The following is a 20159-nucleotide window of genomic DNA, read 5'->3' on the forward strand; positions in this document are numbered from 1 at the left end:
GGCCTTTAGAACAGGGGATGTCAGGGCTAGGAAGGGCTTTAGAACAGGGAAGGTCAGAGCTAGGAGGGGCCTTAAAACAGGGGATGTCAGAGCTGGGAGGGGGCTTAAAACAGGGGATGTCAGGGCTGGGAAAGGCCTTAGAACAGGGGATGTCAGAGCTGGGAGGGCCTTTAGAACAGGGGATATCACAGTTGGGAGGAGGCTTAGAACAGAGGATGTCAGGGCTGGGAGGGGGGCTTAGAACAGGGGATGTCAGGGCTGAGAGGGGTCTTAGAACAAGGAAGGTAAGAGCTGGGAAGTAGCACTGGCCATTTCCCAAAACTCTATGTTTCTCAATGTGGCCCCGGGTCCATCCCGTCAGAAGGTGCTACAAATTCAAATCCCAGCCCCCCAAGCCACAATGGATCCCAAGTTTCCTTGGCCCTGCCCTGCAGAGGGAAGCCCTGGCTTGGTCCATAGGGGCCCTGTCCTTTCTGGCTTCAACTGTCACAACATCCAGATTAGGAAACTGAGGCAGAACTTAGCTTGCCTAGGATCACAGGGCAGGGATTGGAACCAAGTCACCAACAGGGCTCTTCACCTTTCTGGGGTCCTGGGCCCCTCTGACAGTCTGGTGAAGCCTGTGGACCCTTCTCCTAAGTGCAGAGAATAAAACATGCTGGTCGCTGGTCCCAGAGATGGGAAAATAAGGTGGGATGTTTTTCCTCATCCACATTCACAGATGGCCTGAAATCTACCCTCAGGCAGAATTCCTAAGGGTCCACGGATGTCAGGCCCAGAACCCCTGCTCTGAGAGCTGAGGATTCATCTGCATCATCCACCATAGCCATGGAGGCTGAAGATGCAACATTTATTATGCATCACTGTGTACCTGGAACTAGGCTAGGCCCTGAGGATACAAAGATGAAACTGAAGCCCTCCCTGCCGTCAAGGGGCTTCTATTCACTACCACGAGCAGAGATGAGTAGACCCCAGGTAAGTAAGCACAGGAGGGAGGGAGAAGGGAAATCCAGGAGGGAGTCAGGATGGTGCCGGAGCTCAGCCCTGAAGGAAAAATGTGCAGAAGCAGAGAGGGAGGGTGTTCTAGGCACAGGGAACAGCCTGGATAAAGATCTGGCGGTAAGAAGCATGGAAGTAACCCAGACTCCAGGGCCTTGGCCTGGCTTGGACAGAAGATGCCACTGCAAAGCCCTGCACCCTGTGTCACCGGCTGCTGCCATGTCGGGGGCGAGGATGGAGGGTGTGAATGACGCTGGCCACGGGCACAGTGCCAGTCATTCAGAACACATTTGTTCATTTTCAAGCTTCTTTCGCAAGAGCCTGCTCTTAGGAGATACGTGGAGGGGAGGTTATCCAACCCATTTGACGGAGTGAGAAACTAAGGTCCATGGAGATAAAGACAACTTCACCATGGTCACTGAGTCAGAGGCAGAACCAGGATGACAATCCACACAGCCCAATCCGGGGTCCAAAGCCCTTTCGTGCTCCCCCTCTGGCACAGCGGCCTACGTGCCGTTCCCCAGACTTATACTCCACTTCTCTGTTTGCTCCGGCTGTGCTCCTGACCAGGAATGCACTTCCTCTTTCCGCCAGTTCTCAGAATCCACGACTTCCTTAGGGCTTGCTCAGGGGCCACCTCCAATGGCCCCAGTCATCAGGTACATACTTAGTGTGCGTGTAATATCCCTCCTGCCCACCAAGGCAGAAAGGAAGGCCCCGGAGTGCAATGGGGTTTGTTTCACCTTCATATCCCCAGGGCCGTGCACACAGCAGTAGCTTAATGTGTGCGTGTTATTAGACAGATCCTGTTCCCGGAGCCTGGGACGGGAAAGCTAAGACCCCACCAGTGGTCCCCCCACCCGTCCCAGCACCTCCCAGCCAGGGACCGGGCTCTGCGGGTCACTCAGAATCATCTGGCCCACGCCCCTCGGGCCTCAGGCCACAACATCTGCCGTGACCAGCACCCCCAGAGCCCAGCAGGGAGGACAGTCTTACTGAGTGATCTTGTCTTGTATCCACTGGTCGGTCAGCCCAACAATGGCCCACCTAGAAGGACAAAGAGCACGAGGGGTGAGGGGCGGGAAGGAAGCTCCTTTTTAAGAGGGCGAAGGGGTCCAGAGACCAGTCTAGGCCAGTCCAGCCCAGAAAAGCCTCTTCCACACAGCTGGGGAAGAACCTTCCAGATTTAAGGCTGAAAGGGACATGGGGGGTCATCTAGGCCAGATGAGGAAACTGAGTCCCAGAGACGGGAGGTGACTTGCTTAAGGTCACCTGGGGAGTAAAGCAAAAGAGTCAGGATCGGAACCTTGAAGCCTGACCTCCAGTGGTGCCTGGAGGCGGGAGGCCAGAGGCCTCCCACTGAGCCTGACCACAGAGCTCCTTCCTGAGGAGCCTGGGGAGCCAAGAGGGCTGAGGTGCCCGCGAGCACGTCCTCCAGCCCGGCAGCATCCTGCCCCACCCCCTTCGTCAGGCACACTCTGTTCCCAGGGCAGAGGACGGGCAGCACCAGGGACAGGGAAGGAAGCCCCCGCAGGGGCCCTGCTTACGTACCACAGCATGTCATTGAGATCCTTGGACATGACCCAGGCCAGGTCAAACATCACCATGGCTGACTACAAAAGAGGAGGGAACAGGGATTCTGGGTCAGGACCAGCTCAAGGCTGCACACAGAGCCTCCTGGTCTGGGCTGCCCATGGTGGTGGGGAAGGGGCTGGGGGTCAGGTGCCCTCTGCTGCCTCCTCAGGGGCAGACACTCCAGAGAGAGGCTCTCTGGTGCCACGATGCATGTGGAAGGGGAGGTCACAGGGGCGAGAGCTGACCACAGCAGGCTGGGCTGGGCCCTACAGGAGGGAAGGCCCACGTCTGTGAAATCCCAGAGCCCCAGGGTGGGGGGAGTCTGACCACATCTAAGCCACAAGGCCACAGCTGAGAGCTTCCGGCTCCTGCCTGATCAATAACGTGGGGGCCGCCCCCCACACCGTCTGACGTCAAAGAGGAAACCCTGGTGCCTTAATAACCACAGATGGCAGCATCCTCTGTGAAGGCAGAGAGGGGAAACGAGGTGGCTGCCCCCCCACTGGGAAACGCCAAGAGAAAAGGCAGCAGGGGAACCCAAAGGCCCATGTCAACACTGCAATGAAAGAGGAGTGTGAGGAAGGCGGAGAAGCCCGGGAGACATTTATGAACTGATCCAGGGCCAAGAGAATGGACTACAGGATGACTCCGGCCACAACCAAAACACCAATTGACCGCCATGCCCAGTCCTCTCTACAGAGAGGCGGGGGACCACAGGGGAGCAGAGGTGCATACTCCAGGCAGCGCCGCCTTCTCCACTCTGCTTCAAGGGAAGGACAGAGAGCTAGAGGGACTGCAGAGGTCACCTCCTCCAGACGAGGAAACTGAGACCCAGAAAAGCCAAGTGGCCTCCCACCAGGTCATGCTGGAGGCAGGGGGCAGGAAGCTCTCTATGAGGAGACCGTTGTAAAAATAAAAAGGGCGTGAATACAAAGGGAAGAGCAGTGGGGACCCCCAAGGACAAAAGCTGGGCCTTCAGGCCCGAGAGGGGCCCCCACAAGGCCCCCACCAGCTCACTTACTGAGGTCCCGTGGTATTCATACTGCTCGTAGTCAAAGAGGATTTCTTTCCTGGGAAGACACGAGGGCAGAATGTCAAGGCCTCAGGAGGCAGGACGAAGCCCAGGGACCCGTGAGGGCCTAAGACGACCCCACCCCAGCCCCTTCTATCCACAGGGCCTGGCGAGCCTTGAAGGAGGTCACCGACACCGTGCAGAGGTCAGCGGCTGGGTGAGGGAGGCCTGCAGCCGGGCCTCTCTGGACACTGTATCCAGAAGAAGCCGGCGACGAGAGGGAGCTCGGAGAGAAGGGGGAGCTCAGACCCTCGCGGCCGGGCCTCACTCCCTAACAGGCCATCAAGATGCTGGGGACAGCGCGTGCCTCCTACCTGCGGGCCTCCCACTCTCTTCGCTGCCTCCTCTTCATCGTCTGCTCGATCACGTCCTAACCATTGGGACAAAGGGAAAAGATGGTGGTCAGAAAGACCAGCCAGGGCCCTCGGGAGGAGGGGCTCCTCCTTCTGGGCCCGTTTCTCCAGCAGGGCAGGCCAGCTCTGGGCAGAGAGGACGTGAGCAAGAAGAAGTCGAGCAGACGTGTGCAGAGTCCTTTAAACGTGGAGAAACGCTCTGGTCTAGCACTCTCATTTGAGGCTCCTGACAACCCTGTTAGGCATTAGCCCCATTTTACAGATGAAGAAACTGAGGTGTAGAGAAGAGGAGGGATTGCCCAGGGTCACCGAGTCATCAAGGGTAGGAGGCAGGATTTGAACCCAGCCCTCCTGGCTCTGGGCCCACTGCTCAGTCATAGGATCAGATATTTGCAGCTGGTGGGGACCTTAAAGGTCATCTAGCACAAGGCTCTCATTTTAGGAGGCCGGAGAAACGAAGGCTCGATGAAATGAAATCACAGACCTCGAGAAGGAAGGCACATTAGAGGCCTCCAGTCCAAGCCTTCATCTCACAGATGAGGGGGGCCAGAGCAGTGGAGAGAACACCAGCCCTGGGGTCAGGAGGACCTGAGCTCAAATCCAGCCTCAGACATAACACTCACCAGCCATGTGACCCCGGACAAGTCACTGAACCCCAACTGCCTCACCAAAAACCAAACATTTTACACATGAGGAAACGGAGGCAGGCAAAGGTTAAGTGACTTGCCCAAGGTCACACACCTGGTAAGTATCTGAGGTTGGATTTGAATCCAGTCCTTCCTGACCTCAAGCTTGGGGTCTGTACCCTGTGCCACTGCCCACCTGAAGGCGGAGGGGGAGGAGGAGGAGGCCTGCGCTGATGCCCGCTTCCAGGCAAAGGGCGGCCCATGCAAAGGCACGAGAGGCCTAGGGGGTGGCCTGGTGGATAGAGGTCTGGCCCCACGGTTCTCATGCTGGCCGCGTGACCCTTCCCCTCGCGGTGCCCAGGCTGCTCTCGGCCTGAGCTGGCAGAGAAGCTGCTGCTCTGCACTGGGGAGGGTCTTCACCCAGACCTCCTGACCGTGATGAGTGACAGGCCTTCTCCTCAGACAAGTGACCCCCCCGTCAGGGGCCCGAGGGTGAATGGAAGCTCCCGGAGGGCAGGTGATCTTCTGTGGTTTGTCTGTGCCCCAGGCTCCCAGTGCAGGCCCGGGCACACAGCAGGTGCTCAGCACGTGGTAGCTGGACCGGATTGACCTGCAGGGCACAGCCCCAGGGCCCAGGGGCATCTCACACGCCTGCGACGTCTTACTGAGCGAGGGGACATCCCCGAGATGCCGACCCCAAGGACAGTCCACGAGGTGGGTTCCAGGTCTCACGGGGTTCTAGCTGCACATGAGTGTTTTGACGCTTCACGCCCCTGCAGCCCCTGGGCTTCAAACACTCCTCCCCAAGTGAACGGGATATTCTCTCGCTCTTGGGTGAACGGGGGAAGCCAGAGTCAAGCCAGACCTTCCCTGAGCGTGTCAATGACTAAACAGGGCTCCCCAGAACTTCCAGGGGGACTGAACTCTCAAAGGCAGACTCCTGGACCTTCAAGGGCTGGGACTGAGAGTCAGGATGACCTGGGTTCAAATCCACCCCCTGCACTGGACCTCTCTGAGGTCCAGCCCCCTCATGGGTAAAGTGGCTTCTTACCACTGCTCCTCCCCTGGCAGCAGCCCCCTCTGGGCCCACTCTGCCAACACTGATGCCCCTGCAGAAGTCTGCTAAGAAATGGGATTTCCGTTGTGACTCTGGGAAATTAGAGGCTGTCTGTGGGAAACTCTCCAATGTTTCTGGGCCCTGTGATGTAGTCGGGGTGGGGGCCAAGTACAAATACAGACCGCCACCCCAAGACACAGACAGACAGACATACACATACGCACACGCACACACACAGACACACACACATGCAATGCAGACACACACACACATGCACGCATGCACCTACACACACACAGAGACACACATGCATGCACACATACACACGTGCACACATGCAGACACACACACAGACACGTACATGCAGACACACACAGCTTCTCAGGACACTCCTTTGGTCTGAGGGCAGCCCGGTCACAGCAGAGCCTGGGACACAACTGGTCAGACCCCTCCTCACCGGGGTCGGGCAGACCCCCAGAACCACAGAGGGCTGCTACGAACATACCTCTTCAAACCGAGTGCGCTTTCCAGAAGGCTCTGACCCGTCGCTCTCATGGCCCGACTTTTCTTCCTCGTCCTCATCTTCATCCTCATCGTCCTCATCGTCTCTGAAAATGTCGTCGTAGGCAGGGACTTCCAGGTCATCGTCTTGTTTGATGAGCAGCTTTATCTAGTGAAAAAGGCAGGCAGTGAGGGTAGGCAGAGCAGGCCGGCCCCTCGTGGCCCGTTTTCCCTACAGAAGCGAGGAGTCCCCTGCCGGCTTCTTTGCCACCTTTAGGGACACAGAACAAGAGCCCCCATCTGGCCACAAGTGTCCCAACAGGTGAAGGGAACCTTCTGGCTATCCCTGCTATAGGCTCCTAGGTCCAGAGCTTGAGGGCGCCTCAGACACAATCTAACCCAAGCCCCTCATGTGAGGGAGAAGGAAGCAGAGGGAGGGCAGTGTCATAGAGAGCTAGGCCTGCAGTCAGGAAGCCCCGAGTTCAAATCCAGTCTCAGTCACTTCCTAGCTGTGTGACCCTAGCACATGTCACTTAACCACTGTTGGCCTCAGTTTTCTCATCTATAAAATGGGGATCATAACAGCATCCACTTCACAGGGTTATTGTGAGAATCAGATGAGATAATAATTGCAAAGCACATAGTAGGCACTCTGAAAATGTTATCTATTCTTATTTTTCCTCTTCTTAAGGAGCAAAGCTGAGATTTGAGCCCAGGTCCTCTGACTGAATCCATGGCTCTTTTCATTGACCTAGTAGGTCCACATTTCAGCTCAGGAAAAGACAGAAGCCATGTCATCTTCTAGGAGCATTTATTAAGCACCTACTATGTGCTGGGCACTGTGCCAGGCACAGTGTCAAATTAACAAAGTTAGTTTTTAATAGAATTTTATTTTTTCTAATTACATGTAAAGACAATTTTTAGCATGCGTTTTTAAAATAAAATGTTGAGTTCCAAAAAAAGATAATAAAATTTTGAGTTCCAAATTTTCTCTCTCCCTCTCTCCCCTTAAGAAGGTAAGCAATTTGATATAGGTTATATACGTCCAATCAGGTAAAACATAATTCCATATTAGTTATGTTGTCAAAGAAGACAGAGAACAAAAGAAAAAAAAACATGAAAAAAATAAAGTGAAAATAGCAGGCTTTGATCTGCATTCAGACGCCATCAGTTCTTTCTCCGGATATGGATCACTGCATTGCGAGAAAAGCTAAGCCATTCATAGCTGATCAATGTCGCTGTTACTGTGCACAACATTCTCTGCACATTTCACTTTGTATCAGTTCATGTCAGTCTTTCCAGGTTTTTCTGAAATCCACTTGCTCAACATTCCATTACATTCATATGCTACAACCTGTTCAGCCATTCCCCAATTGATGGGCATCCCTTCAATTTCCAATTCTTTGCCACCACAAAAGGAGCTGCTATAAATATTTTTGTGCATGTGAGTCCTTTTCCCACTTTTATGATCTCTTTGGGATACAGCCCTAGAAGTGCCATTGCTGGGTCAAAGGGTACGCATCCTTTTACAGCCCTTTGGGCTTAGTTCCAAATTGCTCTCCAAAATGGTTGGATCAGTTCACAACTCCACCGATAATGCACTAGTGCTCCAATATTCCCATATCCCTTCCAACATTTGTCACTTTCCTTTTCTGTCATATTAGCCAATCTGATAGGTGGGAGGTAGTACCTCAGAGTTATTTTAACTTGCATTTCTCTAAGCAATAGTGATTTAGAGCAGGGCCTCTTATGCTTTTTTCATGCACGCCCTTCAGCGCTTCTTCAGCTTTTTAATATGGGGTTGTGACCCATACTTGAAGAAGCACTGATTAGAGCATTTTTTCATATGACTATAGATAACTTTGATTTCTTCATCTGACAACTGCCTGTTCATATCCTTTGTCCATTTATCAATCGAGGAATGACTTGCATTCTTATAAATTTGACTCAATTCTCTATATATTTGAGAAATGAGGCCTACATAGTTAATTTTAAAAATGAAAATGGCAATGATTGAAGAGGCATACTAATGCACTGTGGTAGAGCCATGCCTTGGTCCAGCCACTCTGGAAAAGGAGTTAGCTCTATGCCCCCAAAGTCACTACATTGTTCATTCCTTTTGACCCAGTAATCCTAAGCTCCAAAGACATCAAAGAGGAAAGAGGACACATAAGTAGAAAAGTAGAGTAGCTCCTTTTCTAACAAAAAAGAACTGGGAACTAAAGGGTGTCTGTCTATTGCAGAATGGCTAAACATATCACAGCACGTGGAGATGACGCACTATTACTGAGTCATAAGAAATGGTGAAGGGCTCATTTCAGAGAAACCCAGTATCATCCGATGCAGAGTAAAGCGAGCAGAATCTGGAGAACAATCTCAACAGTAACAACACCATTAGGAAGAAAAACAGCTTTGAAAGACTAGAGATGACAAACACAGCCAGAGGACAGATGATGACAGACACCACCCACAGCCCGAAGGAGAGGCGATGGACTAAACACGCAGAGTGAGACCTACATTTCCGAATGGGCCAATACGGCATCTGCTCTGCTTGACTTTGAATATCTGTCACAAGGGATGGTATCTTCCTCCCAGTGGGTGAAGGAGGTGGGAGAGAGAGAAAATAAAGGCTTGCTAATTGGAAAGGAGAAAAAAGAGTAACAACAATATTTATGCCAGCATCTTTCTGGGGAGTCACAAGGAATCGGAAAGAAAGTGGGTGTTTATTGACTGTGGAATGGACGAACGAGCCAGCAGAACAAGAAATGGGATATAACTGTGCCATACGCAAGGATAAAGAGGAAGAATTCACACAAGCTCGGGAACACTTCCAAGAGCTGACGTAGATGGAGGAGAATAATGACACGGAGGCTCTCATAATGTGATGGTGAACAACCCTGACAAACCTGGGAATTCTGATCGAGTCAAAGGTCATTTGTCACCTGGCAGACGTCGTCGTAAAGTGGGCTTCCGCCCCACATCAAGCCATCCAAGCCGCGTCTTTTCACACAAGGCCGAAGCAACCGCTTACCGTTCGCTTGACCGTCCTTTGTAACAAGGGAGGGCTCTATTGGGGCAGGAACGTGCCACTGGGCAGTGGCGGCCACAGCAAAGGGGACCTCAATAAAAAGTTTCTTAAAGGGGGCATTTTCAAAAGTTAGCTACCAGCTTCACGTTCCATTTAGTGAAAATATCATTGTGCTTTTGCCTATAGGAATCACGTATGTGTATAGTGGGGAAAAAAACGCTGAAAATATCTGCCTGAGGCTAAGAAAAATGTATTGCGTGTCAATTTTGAGAAAATTGTGTCAGGGAGCACAAAGTTATGGGACATAATTTATTACTGATAACAAGCAACAAAGTTAATTAAGAATATAGTCAAGTTAAGAAAAAAAAACATTGGTGCCCTGGAGAGAGCTCACGTTCCAGGGCAAAGCTAGGACTCTGATCATTTCCCACACGTGTGATTGGGTCCACCCCTCCACCCCTGTGGGTCAGAGTGCTCAGTGACCTACCAGGGTGATGGCATCGAGCATCGTCTCCAGGTGGATGGCCGGGCCCCTGGTGACGAGCCCCCTCAGCCAGGCTGATGCTTTGAAAGCAGACCCAGAACCCAGGACTAGAACTCTCCCAGTTCAGGAGAACCTGCCAGACCTGGCACTCCCCTGCCTTCAGGAGCCCAGACTCACACCTGTGCTACAACGAGGATGGCGGGGGAGAAACTGAATCAAAGAAAGCCTGGCATTATGCCAGTCGTCAGCAAGCCACCGCAATGGGTATCTTATATGGGACTCCTACAGGCTCTTCAAGATGGGTGAGGCCCAAACCCTCCTGGCTGGGTTTGGGTAAGTCATTTCATCTTTTCAGGCCTCCATCCCCTTCTGTGTAAAATGAGGTTGGACGAGGTGGTCTCTGAAGCTTCTCCCAGTCCTAGACCCACCAGCCTGTTGATTCTCTCCCAGAGGATTCACTCACCTGGGTGTCATTGTAAACGTTCACAACATTGACAGGCCGGTGGGTATCACAAATGAAGAAAATCCTATCCTCTTCAGGCTGGAGGATATCCAAGAGGTCGACATTGGCCCCACAGTTTATGAGAAGAAAATAGCGGAACTGGAAGGGAAAAGAAAGTGCTGTGAGCCGTGAGGTCTGAGAAACAGGCCTCAGGATCACTGCCACTTCAGAGCGCGCAAGAGCTCTTGGAGGACATGTGCTCCAAGCCCCACCTAGAGCAGCCCCAACAAGCAGTCCTCTAGGGTCAGCTGGTGGGGAGCGCACAACCTCCCGAGGCAGCCCCCTCTTCCTGGGACCAACTCTACTTGTTCGGAGGCATTTCCTGATTGCCACCCTCCCCTGACTGCTTCTGCCCTTGGAGGACGCACCAAACAAGCGCGGCCCCTCAGCCCAGGCCAGCCCTGCAGATTCTGGAAGACAGGCCACACGTCTCTTTTTCGGGCTCGACCTCTCCAGTCTTCCCACCAATCCTCACAGGGCATGATCTCAAGATCCCACCCCGGCTGTCCTCCTCAGGGTGCTCCCTGGCTGCCAATGCTCTTCTCCAATGCCCAAGGGCCTCCAGGTGTGAGCTGACCAGGAAGTCACCCTCATATTTGTGGCCTGAGTCCTGAGTGATTTCATTCACATCATCATGAATCCCTTGAATACCTAACATTCTTCCCTGCCCCCCGGACCTTCAAGCCAAGGCCTAAAAATGAAAATTGTGAAGGAAAAAGTATGTTATCTACATGTTGAGTTTCAGGAGAAGTAAGTTACCAAGGGGAAGGGAACCCAGTTTTTGAACAGCTGGGTGCAATGTACAGACGCTTGAGGATTTAAACCAAATCCTGCCTGAATCACACTAGGTTATTCAACCCTTCAATTTCACTCCTAACTCCTGTGAATGTGCCCAACATCTCAGTGACTGGCATGTATACTGTCAGAATAATTGGCATTTCTGTGTGGCATTAGCCACCTGATCTCATCTGAGCCTCATGACCACCTGGGTGGTAGGCACTGCGGGTATGGTCTTCTCCACTGGGCACGCGAGGAGAATGAAGGGGAGACACAATTCGCCCAGGGTCCCAGGGATTTGCCGCTGGGCCTCTCCTGGTTTGAGGCTGAGGGGCCACAGCCATGATGTGATGAACAGGCTGACATAAACTAGCCCTCGGAAGGAGCCCAAGCCCTTGGAAATTACAGGTGATGGTTCTTAATGATTTTTCTATAAATGTCATCTTAATATAAAGCATCCATACCTGGTCTTTGTGTTCCAGAAACGAGGTTTCAAGTTCCTGCCACCCAGAAACGGGAACCAAAGTGTATTGGACGTGGTCACACTGGAACAAGGCCTGGGCAGAGAAGGGTGGGTGTGGTCAACAGCCAGCTACGATTATTCCCACGGATTCGCCTGCCCTGGACAGTGGACACTGCCCACAGGTGGGGAGGGAGGCCCGGGCAGCAGCAAGAGGGGGGCCACAGCGTCCTTGCCTGCCCCCGCCATCACCTATTTAATACCAAAGTCCTTCTTTTGCCCTACTTGGAAAGATCACTCATTTCACTGGTCTGGGTAATCCTTCCATCCTGGGAGCTCTGCCCCCATCTAAAGGGCAGGGCTAAAAGGGACCTCAGCAGCCAATCAGTGCAAGTCCTTCCGTCACCACCCCACCCAAGCAGGCATGCAGCCTCTACCTGAAGACCTCCAGCTGGGGCCCCACCCTGAGGCCGCCCAACCCACTTCACCCTGACAACAAGCTGACATCTGCTTTCGCTGCTGTTCCTGCTTCTACCATCTGGAGCCAAACCAAATCAGTTTCTATATCCTTCTATATCCAAACCCTTGACAACAGCGAGCAGAACACTTCCTCGCCTTAGCGGACCGTTGTCCGAGTGAAGGTGGTCCAAAACCCCATCACCACTCAGTGACCAGCCTTCCCAGACTTCACTGGTCCAGGCAAGCAGACTGCGGCCAGGCCTGGGCTGGAAGTCTTTCCAGTTTGGCAGGGCAGGCCAGCTTTGGGCTCTAAGGCTAAACCCCAAATATTTCCACCTATAATGCGAATAACCACAAAGTCACCAAGTCTTGTAACTGAGGATCACAGTAAAAGGCATTAGATTTCAAATGCTTTGAATCTTTTACATGGGATGACCTACAAATTTTCTTGTCTTTTTGATTAGTTCCAACCAATCCCACCCCCCCAAGCCAATATTCTTTTTCTTTCTCTATATTCCCATTGCAAGAAGGAAAAATGGATCAGCTTACCTGAAGAATTTTGCAGGCACATAACGCATCAACATCAGAAGCAACAAAGAGAAGAACTCGCTGTAATGGGAAGAATGAAAGAAAAATAGAGAATGATGATGCCCGGTCTTAGAGGAGAATGAACGACAAAGTGTTTACTATCTGTTAAGCTTTGAGGTTTCAAATACAAAAGCAAAGAAAGTTTCTGCCTCCAAAGGGTTTATTTTTTACATTAAATTTAATTTTCAAAGCTCAGCCTTCTTTCTCCCACTTCTCCCCCCAGCCCATCAAGAAAGCAAGAAAAACAAAACTCCTGTTACAAGTATGTATAGTCAAACAAAACAAAATTTCTTATTGGCTACATCTGAAAAGATATATGTCTCAACCTGCCCTCTGAGACCTTTTCCTCTCTATTAGGAGGTGGGCGGTATGTTTCATCATGAGTCTTCAAATGGTTGGTTATTGTGAGCATGAGTTCCCAAGTTGTGTGTGTGTATGTGTGTGTGTGTGTGCATACACATAACATATATCTGTGTACATATATACACACATATGAACGTGTGTATATGTTTTAATATTGTGCTTTTATATATACTTATATAAATTTTTTTAAAATTAGCCAACATCTGGCTTCTCACCTTGCCACCCTAACAACTTCCCCTTTTGAGGACACAAGGAAAACAAAACTCATTATACACACCATACAGAGTCAATCAAAACAAATATCCACATTGGTCAAGTCCTATGTCTCATCCTGCATTTTGAATCCTTCACCTCTCTATCAGGGTGGGAACAGAATATTTCCTCGTATTTCCTCCTGGAATCCTGGTTGATCATTGTGCCGATAAGAATTTAGCACAGTAGTGTTCCATGATATTCGCATACCATAACTTGTCCAGTCATTCCCCAGTTTATGAGCGCTCCCTCAGATTCCCATTCTTTGCCATATCAAAAAGAGCTGAATATTTTTCTGCATCCTTAGAATTTGTTTTGCTTATGACTAATCTCTCCCTTAATCTATCCTTCCTCTAATTTCCCCTTCCCTCTTCTCTCCTCTTCCTCCTACTTCATTGAATGAAATGTATTTCTGTGCTCACCTGTCCATGTGAGTGCACGCATGCATGTATGTGTGTTTAGAGTATGCGCGTGCGGGTATATGTGTATGCTCATACGTGTGTGTGTGTGTGTCCGTGTCTGTGTATTCTTTCTTTTGACCAGTTCAGAGAAAAGTGAAGTTAAAGTGTAAGCAGCTCCTCCTATACCTTCCTTGTTTATACAGGTGTCTGGTAGCATATATGTATATACACACACATATATACACATACATACACACACATATATACAAGCATACATACATATATATACATACACATATATATGTACATACATACAGACAGACAGACAGAGAGATATTTGGGCACCCTCATTAGGTGAGACAATTTCCCCTAAGTTTCTTCTCCTTCCCCTCCCCCCTTTTCCTCTTCCTTTTCTCTTCCCATTCTTTCCCTAAGATCATCAAGATATAAGAGAACCATGCCTAGGCCTCATCTAATTGGACTCCCTCTATGAACTCTGGTCATGACAGTGTTCAGAGGGGACACATATACTGTTTCCCCGTATTTGAATGTAAGCGGTTTATCCATATGTAGTACTTTACCATGGTTCATTCATGTTTACCTTTTTGTTCCTCTTCACTCCTATGTTTGTAATTCAAAGTTTCTCCATAGCTCTAGTCTTTTCATTAGGAATGTTTGGAAGTCCTCTATTTCATTAAAGGTCCATTTCTCCACCTGTAGCATTAGACTTGGCTTTGCTTGTTAAGTTATTCTTGGCTATATACCGTTTGGCTTCTGGAATATTATATTCCAAGCTCGCTGCTCCTTCACAGTAGTGGCTACTAAATCATGTATGATCCTGACCATGGCACCTTAGTACATAAATTCTTTCTCCATGACTGCTTTAAGTATTTTTGGGGGGAACCTAGAAACTCTGGATTTTGGCTATAATGTTCCTAGAAGTTTTCTTTGGTGTTTCTTTCAGGAAGTGCCACCAGTGAATTTTTTTTTTCCACTTCATCCTCTGATTCTAAGAAACGTAGGCAGTTTTCTTTCAAGATTTCTTGAAATATGTCTGGGATCTTTTGGGGGTATGGAGTTCAGAGCAATGATCTTAAAATTTGTTTCTCCTTGATCTGTTTTCCAGGTCAGCTGTTCTTGTTATGAGATTTCTTAAATTTTCTTCTATTTTTTTCAGTCCTTAGACTTTGCTTTACTATTTTTTCTTGTCTCATGGAGTCATTGGTTCTAGCTGGTCCATTCAAATTTTCAGGGAGTCTCTCACTTGGGCAAGCTTTGTACCTTGTGCCAAGCAGCATCATCTCTCCTCAGTGCTTTCTTCTGTAGCTCTCATTTCTTTTCTATTTTTGCCCTCAAGCACTTTCATTCCATTTATAAAAACATTAAAAAAAATTTTTAACTCTTGCTTCTTCACTTCCAAACTAGTTGAGACTGTGCCCAAGCTGTGTTTTTCTCTGAGGCTTTGCTTGTAGAAGTCAGGAGTCATTATCTTCTGGGTTTGTGTCTTAAGCATCCTGCCACCAGGATAGCTCATTATGGTGCTTTTTTTGGGATGGCAGGGGGCACTTTTCCAGTGTGCTTACTGACTTCAGACCAACGTTCTGTGATACTTCTGGAGAAAAGGTCTGGTCTGGTTCTGCTGCCACTTTCTTGGGGTATTGGGGTTGTTTTATTCCAGGACCTCAGGGACAGGCTGGGGACCTGAAAGCTCATAGTCTTCCCAGGCTGTCTGATCCAAGGCAAAGCCTGTTTGCTGCCCCCTGGTGGGAGCTCTACAAAAGTAGACTGATGCTGGACTCTGCCCCATGAGCCAGATGGAAAGCTCTGTGGTCAGAACTGTATGTTCCCCTTGGGTCTGGGATTCCAGCCTTCTCTGTAGGCTGGGCTAGACTTGGGAGTCAGACTCTGTTCTGGGCCTGGGGTCTGACCCACATCACTGCTGTTGCTGGCTTCTGAGCTTCCTCCTTTCTCCGTATACCCCCCAGGGCCACCCTACTCTGGTAAGCCACTGCCATGCCACGGGCAGGTCCCCTTTGCATTCTGCCATGGATTTACAACCTGGGCCTCAGTAGTGGGTGACCTGTCCCTGTACGAATGCCCTGGCCTGAGTCTGTGAATGGCCTGGTATGGGTCTGAGATCTTCCTGCCCTAATATACAGCCCTTCCTTGGGCCCTGGGGTTAGCATCTAGCCAAGCTCAGTCCTCAGTGTCCTCACACCTCCCTGTCTGTCTTGCTATGCCAAGCTGCACTGGACAAAGGAGTCGCTGTGACTTTTTCTGGATTTCTCCACCAGGATTCAGTCCCATGAATTTTCTAGACATTTAGAGAAGTTTGCAGAGGGGAGCTCACAGTATTGCTTCCTATCACTCTGCCATCTCAGCTGTGCCTCCCCTCAAAGAATCTGCATTCTTATAAAGGAGCCCAGGGCTCAGCAAACGTTTCTCTGTAAAGGGTCTGATAGTAAATATTTTGGGCTTTGCAAAGAGGCAAAATTGAGGATATTATATATTTACATAACAAGAGAAAAGAAAATTCCACAAATATTTTATTGATAAAATTCGAAACATAACAATCATTGAGTAGCTTTTTTGGTAATATAGGTCTACCACTAAGACGTCATTTTTTTTGGGGTGATAACATTTTGCTTAACCAGAGTTCAAAGTTAGTGATTCCTATCATCAAAATCGATTGCAAATGTTTATCTGTTAATGCTGCCCTGTAATTAGATTTTATGTATTTTATCTTTGAAAATGTCTTTTCATACAGATAGGCACTGCCAAATACTGACACCAATCCACAAGCATGGGATTTTAATTGAGCATATTTATCACTTGGAAAGCATTCATAGAATTCTACTAGATTCTCCTCTTGATTAATCGCTTCCAATTGAAGGTTAGGTAGAAGCTCCTCAAATGCACAGTTAAATGGATTCTAAAACAGAGACATTTCTTGTGCACATTCATCAAGGTCCAAAAGCTGCTGCTGGAATGGTAGTTTGAGCTCAGAAAACCTGCTCCCAATTTTTGTGGGAATAGAGATTCCCATCTTGTTTCAAGTTTTGGCAGCACAGGAAGCTAAAAAGCAGTTTGACGTTGTTACTGCGATTCCCAAGTATGAAGGCAAGAGTCGGGGAGGCGAGAGAGACTGGGAATGTGATGAGGGCCTGTGCCAGGGAGGGAGCGGTATCAGAGAAAAGAAGGGGAGGGGGCCTACAGAAGCCACATCACGAAGGGAGGATCAACAGACTAGAAAGAGGGCATAAGAGAAAACGAGGAGTGGGGGACACTCTGGTCACAAGCCTGAGCGACTGAAAGGATGGCGGTGTCATATGGCATTTAGGAAGAGGGGAGGGGAAAGAAAATTAATTCCATTTTAGATATGTTGAGTTTAAGATGTCTAAGGAACATCCGGGTTGAGGGGTCTACTACACAGTTGGAGATGTGAGACCCGAGGTTGGCAGGAAGGCTAGGGCTGGACAAGTAGACCAGAGAATCATTTGTCCAGAGATGGTCACTGAATCACCGAGTGAAGTGCTACAGGGGGAGAAGAAAAGAGGGCCCAGGGCGAGTCTTGTGGGGTACCCCAGTGAGCAGACGTGACCTGGATGAAGAACCGGCAAAGGAGGCTGAGAAGGCAGCTGAGAGAGGAGAACCAGGAGAGAGCCACGTCCCAAAAACCCGGAGAGAAGAGAGAACCAAGGAGAAGAGAAGCATCGGCAGCATCTGAGGCTGCAGAAAGGTCCCAGAGGATGAGGACGGAGAAAAGACCACTGGATTTAGCGTCTAAGATTCAAGTAACTTTGAAGAGAGACATTCCAGCTGAGTGATGAGGTTGGGGTTAGCTGTGGCAGGGAGTAAGGCCACCTCTTCATAGAGACGGGGTGGAAGAGGAGAGAGAGTCGGCAGGCAGCTGACAGGAGGAGAGGGAGCGCACGCTGAATGGCCTCCATTTCTTCTGTATAATATGAGGCAAGTTCTCAGCTGAGAGAGCGGGAGGAGGGGGAGCCATGGGAGGTTTGAGGAAGGATGAGGAGGTTTGGAAGAGCTGCTGTGGAAGGTGAAAGGGTTGATGAGGATTGTGGAGCAGCAGTGAGGACCCAGGTGAGGCTGGGTAACCAATGCGTAGTGGATCCGATCAGAACAGCTGTGTGATAAGTCTCCAGCTCCACCCGGGAGCACGGGTGTAGGGGCGAAGGCAATGAAGAGGGGTTAATTCAGGGCTGGAATCCCAGGTCCTCGCTGACTCCAAAACCCAGCCCTGTAGGCACTCAGACAGGCCACCTCTGCAGGAAGTATTCGCCACTCAGACTTCCTGGGCTCTCCCCTCCTCAGAGCTCCTCGGAGCCCTCATTGTGCTCCCCCGGGCATCACTGTAGTTGTACATCAAGGTCTCGTCTCCTGTCCCCTGAGGGAGGAGGAACTCCACAGGCAGGGACAGCATATCTTATCCCCCCAAAGCCGGAGCACACAGCAGACCTTCAGGAAACGTCTGACAGGAGCTGCCTCTCCCGAGCCCATTGGGGGTTGTCACTGGGCTAAGAGGACGTGGTGGCTGCTTCTTGTTTGCTCATATGTACAAAAAAGAATGGGGAGCATTGGGCTCACCTTAACCCAGCGCTCGGGCTCTTCATTCCTTCCCTCCAGAGAGACTTGGCCCCAGGACCACAAACATGCATGTTCACGCCCTGCCTCTGATACACACTAGCTGTGGTCCCCTTCACCCGTGACTGCTCTAGCCAGCAGCATTCTTGTCACTGTTGTGATTATTTTTTCTAGTATTATTATTATGACTAGCATGGACATGGCACTTTTAGGTCTGAAAAGCACTTACAGATACTATTTTATCCTCACAACTCTAGGACTGGGGTGCTATTATTATCCCCATTTTTACAGATAAGGAAACTGAGTCATGGAGCGGTTAAGTGACCTGCCCAGTGTATGAGGCCACATTTGACCTCAGGACTTCCTGAGTCCAGGCCCAGTGCCCCAACCACCAAAACACTTATCTGCTTCTAGCTGGTGGAAGGAGTTTCCTCACTGGGAACTTCCCTATATCAGAAAAATCAAGGGTCTAGCCCTGAGACCTCTGTGTGTACAAACAGAATGTAATCTCCTTGGGGGCAGGGGCTGTCATTCTACCTCTGTATCCCCCATGTGAAGGAGAGGTCTAACATAGAGCAGATGATAATGAGTTGCTTAATTGCATTGAATTTCTGAAAGAAAAACCCTTCTCCACCAGCCGGAGAGGCCTCTCCCATCTCAAAGGGGAGCAGGCAGCGTTCAGCACCACGGAGAGACCCGGGGGTCTGCTCTCTCTAAGTTCACAGTTGATGCCCGAATTGGCAGAGTGCCACATACAAGCCACAAAAGAAAAAATGTGCCCTGGGAGGAACAGGCCTAGAGAAATGATTAGGCAGCAAGGGGGTCACAGTGGGGAGAGCACTGTGCCTGGACTCAGGAAGACCGGAGTTCAAATCCAGCCTCAGATACTTCCTAAGTGTGGGACCCTAGGAAAGTCATTGAACCTCTCTGTCTGCCTCAGTTTCCTCAGTGGTAAAATGGGGATGATAAAAGGACCACCCTTTCCAAGGCTGTTTGGAGGAGAAAACGGGATCTTTGTAAAGCATTTTGCAAACCTGAAAGCCCCAAACAGAAATGCCATGATGATTGTTACTCCAGGGCAGGGGAAGGCTCCCTAGTGGGCAGAGCACTTAAACCAGGCTTTAAAAGGCGATAAAACCACAATTCCCAAAGGCTAAGGGTGAAACAAGCCTCAGCTTCTTGGCAGAAGAGGCGGTGTCCAAGGGTCCAGAAGACAGGCTCTGTTTGTTATGGGGGAGGGGTCCAATCATGGGTGGCACTAGGCGAGCACCAATCAGACATTTTGAAGTGAAAGAGGAGAGGCTCAGAGTGGCCCCCGGGGGCTGCTCCACCATCTTTCTTCTGCCCATTCAGACAAAGAGCAGAGGGGTGGGGGGAGGGGAGCCTCTTCCCTCCTAGGAAGCTCTGGGCTGATGAGCTGGGGTCTCCTGTGACCAAGCAAAGTCCCCTCCCTAAGAAATATAGACATTATTGTGAAAGGACAGGGGTGCCGTGAGAAGCCTTTGCTCTTCTAGAGCAGAAGATCCGGACTATGAACACAAGTTGTATTTCTTTGAGAAGCGACAAAGGGCAGGCCGGCCTGGGAACCTCAACGACTTGGGTTCAAATTCTCCCCATGTTACACACATAAAGTACTGAGAAGGTTAACTAACATCTCCCGGCCCCACACAAGCCTCTAAGACTCTAGATACCAACGAGGTACTGGTCTGCACTGGGGATGGAGTGTCCTCACTGGGAGTCCCAAACAACCTCTTTGTTCCAGGACTCACTGCACATGACTCCCCTTCATAGACTCTGTGCTCCGGCCCAACCCACCCCCTGGATGTTCTTCACACGACAACTGTCCCCCACTCTAGAACACACCCCTGCCTCCTCTTAGATCCCTTAGCTTCCCTCAAGGTGCAGCTCCAGCACCACAACCCACGCTCATCCTCCCCCAATGTCCAGCAATCCAGCCCACCACTGAAGGAGAGCTCAGGATGCCTCCTGCCCAGACATTCCCAGCTTGAGGGCCCCTCCCCCCAAGCTGGGACATTCCCTGTTCTAAGGCCCTTCCCAGC

General features: G+C 50.2%; 1 protein-coding gene across 1 annotated transcript in view; it reads right to left on the minus strand.

Moving 5' to 3' along the window:
• The window catches only part of CDC45 (cell division cycle 45), a 41429-nt gene that overhangs the window by 20210 nt on the left and 1060 nt on the right, over positions 1 to 20159 (minus strand). Inside the window, exons 2-9 of the mRNA XM_027859399.1 lie at positions 12443 to 12502; positions 11439 to 11531; positions 10159 to 10296; positions 6188 to 6352; positions 3961 to 4016; positions 3596 to 3644; positions 2551 to 2612; positions 1996 to 2046 (exon numbers count right to left, since the gene is read on the minus strand). Coding sequence (XP_027715200.1) covers positions 1996 to 2046; positions 2551 to 2612; positions 3596 to 3644; positions 3961 to 4016; positions 6188 to 6352; positions 10159 to 10296; positions 11439 to 11531; positions 12443 to 12502 — 674 coding nt within the window. The remainder of the gene's footprint in view (positions 1 to 1995; positions 2047 to 2550; positions 2613 to 3595; positions 3645 to 3960; positions 4017 to 6187; positions 6353 to 10158; positions 10297 to 11438; positions 11532 to 12442; positions 12503 to 20159) is intronic.

The sequence above is a fragment of the Vombatus ursinus genome, unplaced genomic scaffold (assembly GCF_900497805.2).
Source record: "Vombatus ursinus unplaced genomic scaffold, bare-nosed wombat genome assembly UNPS02014167.1, whole genome shotgun sequence".
Taxonomy (NCBI): domain Eukaryota; kingdom Metazoa; phylum Chordata; class Mammalia; order Diprotodontia; family Vombatidae; genus Vombatus; species Vombatus ursinus.